This window comes from Andrena cerasifolii, chromosome 3 (assembly GCF_050908995.1).
Source record: "Andrena cerasifolii isolate SP2316 chromosome 3, iyAndCera1_principal, whole genome shotgun sequence".
Lineage (NCBI taxonomy): Eukaryota > Metazoa > Arthropoda > Insecta > Hymenoptera > Andrenidae > Andrena > Andrena cerasifolii.
Genome location: NC_135120.1, coordinates 15,001,831 through 15,014,150, shown reverse-complemented (window position 1 = coordinate 15,014,150; position 12,320 = coordinate 15,001,831). Strand labels below are relative to the sequence as shown.

At 47.4% G+C, this 12,320-nt stretch overlaps 1 protein-coding gene and 1 long non-coding RNA gene across 2 annotated transcripts in view; one reads left to right on the top strand and one right to left on the bottom strand.

Annotated features, from left to right (window-relative positions):
- Positions 1 to 6,442, top strand: part of LOC143366873 (phorbol ester/diacylglycerol-binding protein unc-13-like) — a 66,508-nt gene extending 60,066 nt beyond the window's left edge. Inside the window, exons 7-8 of the mRNA XM_076808296.1 lie at positions 4,029 to 4,148; positions 5,983 to 6,442. Coding sequence (XP_076664411.1) covers positions 4,029 to 4,148; positions 5,983 to 6,191 — 329 coding nt within the window. The 3' untranslated portion in view covers positions 6,192 to 6,442. The remainder of the gene's footprint in view (positions 1 to 4,028; positions 4,149 to 5,982) is intronic.
- Positions 2,565 to 3,887, bottom strand: LOC143366876 (uncharacterized). Its single transcript, XR_013084844.1, has 3 exons — positions 3,454 to 3,887; positions 2,809 to 2,954; positions 2,565 to 2,709 (listed from the first exon to the last, which is right to left on the bottom strand). It is a non-coding gene; the product is annotated as an uncharacterized LOC143366876 (long non-coding RNA).
- Positions 6,443 to 12,320: the final 5,878 nt, after the last annotated feature.

Sequence of the window (12,320 nt, the reverse complement as noted above, 5' to 3'; positions counted from 1 at the left end):
TGGCCGGCTAGCGAATCGTGCAGACGGTCTAACGTGTATACCGGATGTACGAGATTAGAGGTAAAGGTGGCGCGGAGGGTGATTAGCAGAACGGAAACGACTTTCCAGGGGATTTAAACTTTCCCCTACAGTATCTGGCGGACGGTGTGCATACGGGCCACCGTTACTCTTTCGACTCGAGAGACACGCATTAATCCGTCGCTGGGAAGGGTTAAAACAACAGCTAGCGGAAGGGTAAAAGGTCCGGAGGTTCGCGATGATTCTTGGACGACGAAAGAATACTCGTTGACTTTCAAACGATTAAACATTGCTCGTCCAGAAATATTTGCCCATTTAGTTTCAATCTGTCGTGGATAGGCTCGCATTGCAATGAGAAACATAGAGATTCCATGGTTCATATCCAAACAGTTTGATTTCTCTGTACGAAACCCTGCGCATAAAATTTCAATTGCAGTTGAAAGTATTAAATACATAGGTATATCAGCGCAGTGGCTAGAAGCAATCCCATCATCCCAGATGCTTCCGCGTTGTCAATCCTCGCCCCGTGGGAAGCCCGGCGAGACAAAGGAAAAACGAACAGGGAAAGCTCGGAGCTGAAAGAGGGAAACAGTTCCATTCGACGAAGACGCCCCCGGGGGGGAGACGTCTCCTCTTCCCGTCGTTCCCCCTTACGAAGTTTGTCAATATATCGAGGGCCAGCTGTTACCGATTCGGCCATTACCGCCGCTTGTATCGCGTTTATATCGAAGGAGGGGAGTCGATCGCGAACTAGCGGGGAGCATCGCGGGAAACGCGAGAGTGCAAAATACTTTGATGGCTCCCTCGCGCTCGGGGAATGGAATGCTTCAAGTGCAGCTAGTAGGGTTTTTTTTTCTCTTTACTTTAAAAAGACGTCCCGGTGCCAGGGTGGAGGACCCCGATGCACTTGGCACGCCGGTGAGACGGCACAGCAGGGGCGGGGGAGGGGACAGGGAGGGGGCTTGTGAAACCCTCGCCAGCAGGGTTGGAGGGTGGTAGTGGTGGTGGTCTCAAAGAAAAGAACTACTCGCGCTGCCGAGACGCTCTCCTGCCAGGGCTTGACCCTTTTTTTAATTGCATCCAGACCAAAGTTAGAAACAGCGAACGGTGCCTTCCTCGAGTGAAGACGAGAAAGAATATGTATACAGATACAAGTGCGAGACGAGCGGGACAACGGTGCTGTGCCGCTCGCTGGAAGGAATTATACCGTCGGAGGAGACCGCGGGATCGTACGTGTCTCCTCTGGTGTTCGAGCACTGGAACGAAAGGGTGGAATGCGAAATATGTGGGTCAAGGTCGCGGCTCGAGAGCATCGAATTCGTTTCCTTTCTCTTTTTTCCCCTCGTTTTGTCGTCCTTCTCTTTTTTTTTCGGCTCTTAGTTCGAATCCCGGGTTTAATGGGCTCGGGCCGTCGTATCACGCCCCTGATATTGTTACGAGAGATTCTTCTCCAGAACGGGGATTAGGGATTCCAGACGCGGTCTCCTCGATTTCAAAAGGGCTTTCCCGGTCTTGATCTTTATCGTTCATTAACAGTTCGTTCGCTCAATCGTGCTCCAGGGTAAGCTGATGTAATTATCTCGACTCGTAATTAATCGAGGTACCTACATTAAGTTTATGCTCGGTTCTGCTTTTTTTGCAATTTAAATTTGAATTATTAGCGGGAGTCATTTCAGTTGAAACGATTTGGTAAATAGAATTTAGAAAGACTTGATGAAATTGGTTATTAGAGGGTCAGTTTGTGCATTCGAAATTTTATTCTGGAACGTAGACAAGATTTTTCCATACTTTACCTGCGATTTTATGATTACCACGCGTCTAGGTTTGCTGAATACTGGCTTTCTTGAATGAGTGGTTTATCGATTTTTCCGAATGACATACGAGCCCGAATGCCGACAATAAAAGTAATATTCGCGTGACTGAAACGCATTGGGCGGCGCAACCCACATACGAGGCACATTTCTCCAAAGGGATTAGATTTGCCGAGAAAGTTATTAATAAATACGCACGAGATTCATTTACGAATAATTATCATTTAATTCGCGCTACAGTAAATCAATCTATCTTCTAAATGATATTAATCACACGAGTCGTGTTCCCTTTGTCTTCCAGCTATTCCATCGTTCCATCAACTACTCAACTAATTTTCATACCTGCGATCGTGGGAAATAGTTTCTTCCATTGGTCAGTCTGTAACTTTTTACTGTAACTTTCTTCGAAACTAGGTAGACTAAACAAATATTCCATACGGAATTTTCTTAGTGATACTGCTTCAGACAAAGGTAGAAAGCAAAGTGTGTCAGCGACGAAAATAAATCAAATTCTCAACAGAATAGTTAAAATTATTAGGGCATATAGAGAACAAATTACTGACCATTTTATATTCAACAAGAAAGCTAGCGGAAGAGCATAAATATTTATTTTTCATTTACCTTTAAGCATAGTCCACAGTCCGTGGCCCTCTCGTCTACACACGCATAGTTTATTTAACGCCTGTCGTAGAGGATCAGAGCTTTAACCCAGATTACGTTACGGCTCGTGCATAATATAGGCTCGCGTCGACTTGGTTGTGTCTACCTCAGCCACTGTCAAGTTTCCTATATCATTTTTACGAATACCACTGTATGTAACGGACGATACCTACGTATGTCACTGACCATCAGATTCATGCCACTTATTTCAGTATTGTATCTTGGAACACAGTAAACAAACAGCTATACTTGCCACTTGACTGCAACTGCTTGTAATCGCCATTCACTTTATAATTTACAACTTAATTCACGTCCATACGAGTGTGAGTCTGTTGGCCAGAGACGCAGAGTATCCGAGGGATGGTATCCCAATTTATGATCGGCACGGTACGTAGTTGCCACTTGGCTCCTTAGTTGGCGAGTTTGCTTTCATCTCCAGCTCGAACATCAAAGTAGAAGTCGATGCTCAAACTTCCATTGGGTCAAGTCAGCGGTGGGAATGATCAGACAAAGATCGAGCCAGGGAACTTGATACACCCCGCGCAATAGAATATCGTCGATAGACGTCGGAAACTCCGCTCTCGTTTCGTAAGCTCGTCGGGAAAAGGGGTTCGACGGGATTCAGCTGGTTGCGTAATAAATCGTTCCTAAGCTCTGGAATCACCGTGCCGCGCAAGATACATCCACTCCTCGTTACAAGGAATCCCCTAACTCTAAAGGATGACGCGATCTATACATCATTCAGCCGCGGTATTAATACACCGCCGAAGTGAGCTAGACCACAGCTCAATTTACGGGAATTAGGATGCCTGCGCGGCATATAATTATGGTTCAGGATAAATTAGATAGCGGCAAGGCTTGGAAATTGTGCGCGCACTTTTGCGAATGTCAGGGGCCTTGAACTGTACACTTCTCTAATAAGTGATTCAGTCGTAATGGAATATATCGAGCACACATTACGTACCTCAGGATCGTCGAATCTAAATACACAGCTTCCGCTTTAAGAGGCACTGTTGAAGCCCCATCAGTATCCACTGTTATAGCTCGACACTTCCTAATGGAGGGTTACAGTGTCTCCGATACAGCGAAGCGCCGCGTCGCAAAACCAAGCTGCCTCGAATCCTCGACCATAAAACACCGTTACACCCTGATTAATACCATCCGGCGTCGTTTACAGAGCATTTTGCACCGCGTAACTTTCAAGCAACGTGTACGCTGCTCGACAGCCTCGCGATGCATAAAGAACACGCGCGACACAAGTTTCCTTTTAAGACGACGCGCAGCGCTCGATCCGTGTCATCGGGCGACCAAGAGTCCACGCTTTTTGCCTGCGAGCTCGTTAGAGACCGTTGGCAGTCGCACAATTGGTAGACACGCGGACGAGCCGAGGTGCCATCCACCCCCACCCCCCCCCCCCCCTCGATCTCACTCGGCTACCCCATGAGAACAGAGTAATCGGGCGCAGATTAGAGACAGTATTAGAGATCGTCGAGAATTCGCGATTAACCATTTCCCCACCGATGTCTATCTTTCCGAAAGACCCCGAGAACACGGAGGCGGCGGATCTGCAGAGGAAGCTGGGAATGCTGAACAACATGATGGACCAGGAAGCACGAGCCGAACAGGCACGACGACAGATATTGTACAATATAGGCCACTGTAAGTACACGACAAGTTACAGTTTAAGTGGCTGCTGTTTTATTCGACTACTCTCCGACACGGAGAGGAATGTCCTCGATCAGTTGATACTCTTCACTCGATTACTCGCGCGACCGACGCCCGCGCTAACTTTTCAGTTCCTTTGATTTCGCCGCGGCTCATTGCACGCGTACCTCGCGTTTTCTATTAAAGAGTTTCCTGCAATTTATTCATTTAGGTATTCGTATGTTTCTGCCACGCAGATGAGCGGGGCTGCGGATTTGAAATTGTCAGGGTTGGAAGAATGTGTTGCGAGGCACAACTGAGTGGTTTTAGATGCTTCCAGACGTGTCTGTATTTTTGCGGAAAACGATGAGGAGCTGCATTGAATTGGGTGTACGCGTGAGAGCGTAGGCAGGCCCAAATGTGCATCGCTCCGCGATTGCATCTCGTTGCTGCACGCATTCGCGGAAATGCATAACGCTGGTATCTGAATTGGGAGGATCTGAAACCGTTCTGAAGTGCCTTTGGAGAGTTTCTTTATCTTCTGACTGCTTCAAAAGTATAACCCCGTTCATTTCTGTGCGACACCCTGTGTATTTTTGTCCCTATGACAATTGAGAGTAAATATATTTGGTTGCAAGTTGAAAACAGCAACTGCGAGATGTTTCTAGGTAAATTCTCCGCCCAAGTTTAGTACGGTGCGCTTGATAAATTTTTACGTTTCATCGTGCAGAAAAATACCGCTGGTGCGTGTAAGGAACTCATTAGTATGCCTTATGTTAATTTTATTTACGACTGTAATCGCGATCCTGAATAAACGCACTCGTGTCGCGACATCGGTTATTTGACACGTCTCCCGCGGCATTTTTTATTTACGATTTTCAGACTAAGCTCGCTCGGATACTATTTTCGTGCAGCTGGCGGAGGTACTGCGTTCCCTGGGTTTCCCCTTAAAAATCGACCCAAACCTAACGCTAGTTTCTTATCCGGCGTTGGCGGCCATAAGAACGCTTTATGCAGTTGCAATTGCAGTTGCGGTTGATATATCCGTGCAACAAGTGTAGCACGAAACGTCCCAGCTATTGCGGTTATCGACCATTCGAGAGTTGTCCGTAACGTTCCCCTAAAAATTCCACCGACCCCCCTACCCCCGTTTAAGGGTCTCCCCCTATCGATGATCACTAAACCCTTGGCATGACAAAACATTCATGATGCTTCGTTTTCTTTCCTTTTCTTTTCAGTAGAAACAATTGTCGATTCTGCTACTCTCCCCGTTTGTGGACTTCCATTGTTCCCCGATGACAGATTCTCAATCATCTAAGTGTTAATCAACGACTAGCATGATCATCAACTATTACCATTTACACCCCGCTGTTGCACTGCCCCCATTTTCGGATTCTTCCAATATCGACCAATTCTGTACCGGGATATTCTCGGAATCGTGAGGGCGACGGATACAAGGGGGGCCACTGTCACGCGCGATTACATTTCCTAATCGCGCTCCTCGATGCCGCCGTTTATCACGCGGAATGGTGCGCAGATGAGAACTCATCGTGGTTCGTTCTAACGCTCCTCCCTTTGGAAATGTTACGCACAGATGGGCTAGAATTTTCGACCGATTTGTTTGCTTTATCGTCACGCGTGTGTTTACGTCGAAGGACGAGAATGTTTTGCTTCATACACGGTTTCAGTTGATCTGTGGGAAATATTGTGATCCCACTTGCACGGGCCGACGAATTATTTCTCCGTGCTGAAAAATTCTTTCTCCCGGAGGATAATTACCACGCCTCACGATTGTTCCAGACAGATTTGCCCCGTGCTGTCGTAACTTGAAATTTTAATTGACTTTCAGCGGGATACTCGGAGGATTCAGACTATACGTCCGACCTGAATTATCCAGTAGGCGGACAAGGTGCAAACAGCTCGGCTTCGCAGTTTCGAACCGCTGCCAACCAATTGGCCACCCCTCAAAGATCCCTCGAGACCTCGAGAGAAAATAGCTACGAGAGGGATGATCATCAGGTACTAAATGATCGATACTTTACTACCTCTGTTTATTAACTACCGAGCTCCGAAGCTCTAATACCGTCGGGGTCGTCGACATCTCTTTGTCAATTTATTAAACAAAACTACGTACACAGCATCCACTCGGATACGAACGTTACGATTCTCGGTTAAAAAAAAAAAAGTAAAACTGTCTTTCAAAAGAATAGCCAAAAAGCTTCGGGAATATTTATGCGCAATAAAATAGAGATACGAAAGATTTTCTAAAAAAAAGATCCACTTCGTAGAGCGTTTCATGAACGTTTCAAGAAACTTTTTGTGTCCCCAGATTCCATCTACAGTTGGAGGAAGACTAGCTCCGAGTAATTATGGAAGTTACGGTGTATCGAGCCACAGTCCACGTTACGACGAACCGTACCCCGAAGAAGGTCCACCGCAAAGGTATTCTCAGTCTCAGCACGCTTCAGAATCTTCCGAGCCACTATTCTACAATAGTAGACCAAGACACTATAAGGAATACAGGTATTTGACATTTACGAGCCTTAAAAACCAGAATGCACACACGAAATCGATATAGAGTACCCTACACGCTACAAGAAGTAGCCGTTACCTCTTACAGTAATACTTTCTCCTCTATCGTGACTTCAAATGACAATACTCGTAAAGCAACAGCTAGTATTTCCCCTTTTCTACATCGCCCTCTACTTCTTCTTCTTCCTCCCCCTTCGTCTGCATTGCAAAGATATTAATTTTAATTGAAGAGAGACGAGGATTAACAGGGCCGTGCACTTTAATTACAAGCATTTCCAACGTTTTTATTTCTGCAAGTCCATTGACGTGTATTTGCTGCACCTGGTACACGTGTTGTATAATTGCAAACTGAAAGTCTCCCGCACGGCCCTAGCCGTGAATCGCGACGTACTTTGAAAAAATCGTTTATTGTTTTTTGCCTGATTTAGACGACGGAAGCACACGTGGGATTACGAGGACAGGTACGAATTAAGTACGCCCAGCAGTTTCGTGAGAAAGCTTCAAAGATATTCATCGCATACCTACTTCGCATTTTCGACCGTTAGCTCACACGTTTCATCTGGCATCTCTTTTTTTTTTATTCCTGTCACTAGCGTGCCACGCTGTTAGTTTGAATCCTACGCCTTAGCGCACTGTTCAAATAGCTCTTACATATAGAAACACTGCACACGAACAAGACACGTTCCATCCTACACTAGGATGGCATTCTCGTCGCTTAGCTCCGCAGTTTCGCGGCGATATTCACGTTCTGCGCTAACACCTCTCGCGGAAGAGCAATGGAAAAGACATTCGCACGCGCATTTAGGTAAACCACACGGAATCGAAGTTCCAGAGGCAATCTAGAAAGCGTCACGATAAAACGATAATAGCTCGCGTTTAGTGGGTCAGAGAGAATGGCACTGATTATCCACAGGTAGTTGCATGGCGCAGTGTCGTTGCAGTATTCGAGCAAGTCTATGGGAAGATCTTTTCTCAACCATATCATACTTGCAGCGAACACGGTCATTACACGGGTTATCTCGGATCATTTCATCTATGCTTCTATCGTTCGTACGCCTATTACCCCGGCCCTGTTTCACTGGTGATCGATGATTTCAGCCAAGACGGCTGGTACAGCGAGGGTTACGACTATCATGGTACAAGAGTGGACGACGCAAGGATCTACAGCGACACAGAGTACTATCCAAGCACCACCACCAGCTCTTCTAGACGAAGAGGTAAATACTTGTACAGTCTCCAATCGTGAAAATATAACCGCGAAAGTTGCCGATTCTATTTGAGCACACTTGAGTCTTGCTATCCTACGAAAATAGCGGAGATGTTTGAATTGAACGCAACAAATGCACCTCCCTGTACGAAGCGCGTTGCTTATGAAACAGTAAAGGGGATTGAAAATATTGAAATTTGTTTTGTTCGTGTGCATAAACAGGTCCTCACAGACGGCCGTCTTTGGAGAGGCAAATGACTCTGTACGACGAGCACCCTTACTACGCCGATGGGTATAGTAGCGATGGAAGAGTGGGGAAAATGAGTGCCACGTATCCAGAATGCCAGACGGACATCAGATACAATGAGTACTACGACAGCATCACGGGATACACTTATCAAGATGAAAGGTAAGTCTCGTGAATACTATCTCGTTCTCTATTGAATCCCATGCTGTTATTAGCACGATGCGAGCTCGGTTCTCGATCTGACACCAATCTGATGTTGCACGTGTCATTAGGTACGGCCAAGATGACGAGGACAGACAGTGGGACAGCGGAGGGAAGTGGTATTTAGGGACTAGTACCTATTACGAGAACAAACGGAATAGAAAAACGCTTCCACAGAGGCCTGCATCTAGTATTGGCATTCACCGACCAGATTACAGACCAACAGTTACCAGACAACGCAGTTATGAATCCGAGGAACTCAATTACAGGTACTATCATAGGTTCCTTCTATCCCTTACTTCCCCTCGTTTGCATAAACATACGATGAACTCTCTGTGGCTTTTGTGGTGTGGATGTTTGCATGATTGTTAGTATCAACTGTGACTCTTTGGTAAATGATTCTGGCTGCTTCACTAGCATCATACTCCACTGATCAGAGATTCAGAAATAGAATTAACGAAGCGTCATGATTATTCTGTGAAATTACATCGTTCACGGTTCACGCCCACGATCTTCGCGCCTGTCCCCTGAAATAGAAATTGATGGGCGCGCTGCAGCATAACGAATCTTTGTTTCGTGTTTGCAGTGACCACAGTACTAGTCGTCGGAAGCCACTTCAGCCTCAACAACGACCGATATCTCGACAAGAGGGGACGGGAAAGAAACTACCTCCGACGCCGACGCAACCAAGCAATGTTATTATCAATCGCAAGCTCGCCTCCCTACCTGCTACACCGAGCAGGCAACTGCCAAAGACTAGAACACCCTCCGAGGAGAGCTACAACAAGTCTGAATACAACGAGGACTATAATTATGCTTATCGCAGCCAAGATAACTTACCTCAGGATACCTATATTGACAGCGTGTACACCGAGCAAGGTGTATACGATCCGATGCACGCATCTGGCAAGAGCCAGTACGCCGGCGATGGTCAATACGGGTTCGGTTACGCGCCGCAGGTCGACGACCAGTATAGTCGTTCCTATCAGGAGCCACCTGTCCAGGAAACGTATGATCAGGCGTACCTACAGAACACGTACAAGGAGGAGTTCCAAACGCCTTACGTTCAACCGAGCACTCAGGTTTATCAGGAGACGTATCAGGACATGACATATCCAAACGCCAGCCAGCCGAACGATCAGTACACTAGCCAACCGAACGATCAATACAGAAAGACCGGGCCCGATATGATAATCGAGGATAACTATCCGGTAATGGGTTACGAGCAGAACAACGTGCAGTACCAGGACCGAAAGAAGAAGCATTCGTACGAGGATGAGTCGTATCATCCAGAGCAATACGATTACAGCGCGTCTGTTCCGTCGAGCGTGTACGACCAAAATAACGTGACAAACACTTACAATCAGTATCAGCAGGAGCAATATGATTCCCAGTACAACATAAATACGTCGACCGGTTTTGAGAAAGCTTACCCAGACACGTACAATCAGGAGACGTTCAACAGAGACGGTTACGATCAGGACACTTTCAACCAGGAGACGTATATCCAGGATACGTACCAGCAGGACGCATATAGCCAGGACGTGTACAAGCAACCTGAAGCTTACAAGCAGCCTGATACTTACAAGACACCGGACACTTATAACCAGCAAGACACTTACATCCAACCGAGCGCATACGATCTGCAAGATACTTATAACCAACAGGATACTTATAACCAACAGGACATTTATAACCAACAGGGCACTTATAACCAAGAGGAGACGTACAATCAACAGGATACCTACACGGACCCGGCGCCCATTACGTCGCAAAGTAATTACGACGACACTTACAGCAAGCAGAAAGAATACGCTGATTACGAACCACCCTACAGCAAGGAAGATACAATCAGCACGACGTGCAAGACTGACTACGAGGATCAATACCAGGACTATCCCGATCAGTTCGAGGAGTCATACCATGACTCTTATCAAGGATCGTTCGAGGAACGAAGTTACAAGGACAGCCCGTCGGCCAGTACAGAGAGGAGAGCGAGCGAAGTGTTACCAGAGCTGTCTATAACAACGCCGAGAGGCCAGACGAGGGCGAACGGGTACCAATCGAGCGAATCCGACTACTATTATACCTCTCAGGAGAGCCCGGACCTGTCGTCCACTGGGATGACGAGGAGAAAGAAGCTTGAAAGACACGAGCCCAGCCCGCTGGTCCAACAGAATACAGACTCTTTGGAATCCAGGGACGACGAGCTGAAAGAGTCACTCGATACTGCCGTGAGTTCGATCAGTAGCAGCCAACAGAAGAAAGGTATCAGCGAGTACACAACACCGAGCGACTCCGCCTCTGTTGCTCCTACTTACATCGAGTCTCCTCCGACCACTGTCCAGCCTGTCACCACAATGGTCAACCATGTGACATCGAATCACGTCTCAACCAGCATGACGATGACAGCGGCAATGCACACCACGACCACGGCGAACGGGAAACGGTTGACGCGCACCGACTCCTACCACGAGGAGATGATCGAGGACGAGGACTATCCAGAGATCATACCGAAGGAGCCGCAGAGGAAGGACTCGCAGCTGTCGCATCAGAGCCAGCTCAGCCAGCATTCGTCCCAGCACTCTCAGAAACCAAAGCTCACCAGAGGCGACTCTTACGCTTCCGACCATTTCCCCGACGAATCATTCAGCAGGAGGGACTCGTACGCGCAACCGGCCACAAGGAAGGATTCCTTCTCCTCGACCACGCAGGAAAGTTTCAAGCCACCTCTGACCGGGACCGACTCGTATCAGAAGAGAGGCAGCTACGGTCAGAACTTCACTACACCTCAGCCTATCTCCAGGGCTGAGAGCTATCAGCGTGGATACTTCAAAGACCAGGAGTCCATCGAGGAACCGGAAGTGACACTAAGCAATGCGGTCAATGACGATTACAAGATGAGGAGCGAGTCTCTTGAAAGGTAAATGATCGTGTGCGTTAACGTTACGGGGGTGCTCGTGATAATGGAATTTGTTTGTCACTGTTCCCGTAGGTACGAGCGAGGCGATGAACCGATGATTCGTAGCTCTCGAGAGGGCTCGTTAATCGACACGTATAAAACCTCACCGCCCATGTCGCACACCGACAGCCCCCGTGGTAAGATTGTGGTTAACAGTGCGATCTTGCAAATAGCTTTCAAGCTGGATTACAAATGCTACAATTATTGGTGCACAGGGAGTATAACGAAACAAGCATCGTTGGAGGAAAGTGTTCAAATGGACACTCCACCGAGGAGTCCACCGGAACCACCGCCAGACGAGGAACTTCTCGAGATGGTTGGTGCTGTACCTGTGCCTACGCAGTTGAAGGAACGACCAGAGATGACGGCGAAGCAACGATGGCATTGGGCGTACAACCAGATCGCTCTTCAGCTGCGGGTGAGTCTCGTGACAAATCATTCTGCCATTAGTGATTAATCGCGATCAAAGGGTTCAAGCTCTGAATGATGAGAGCGTAGGTGGAGAGATAAATCTAACGAATTGGAATAACATCCCTCGCGGACCAAAAGTAAGGACAGTTTCATACAGACCCATATTTCGTTGAGAGAAATGATATTAACTTTAAATTCAATAATGTCGGATAGATTAGAGTACTATCGAGTAACAACGAGATGAGTCAAAGCTGGCTATACGTGGTTCGAGGGAAATGGCAATAACTTTCCATCTCATCGGGACTATAGTCAACGACCTCACTGGCGACCTTCCGAAAAATGCGGCGCTCGAATGCCGGCGACCCGCATTTCTCTCTCGCAGTCCTTCGCAGATACAACGCTGGCCTTGTCAATCATTACCTTCACGGCGTATCGATTTGTCACGTACACATGTCGGGAGCGGAGACTGCATCTACGGGTTCGGTAGTTTATCACCTGTATCACGTGTCATTCATCGCCGATAGGAAGGTTGCCGGGCGTCCGTTGATCTCTGCCGCTGGCTGCCGGTATCGCGAAACACCGCACGCCAGTTTCGCAAGCCATACACATGTGTCTAGGTCGCGCGAG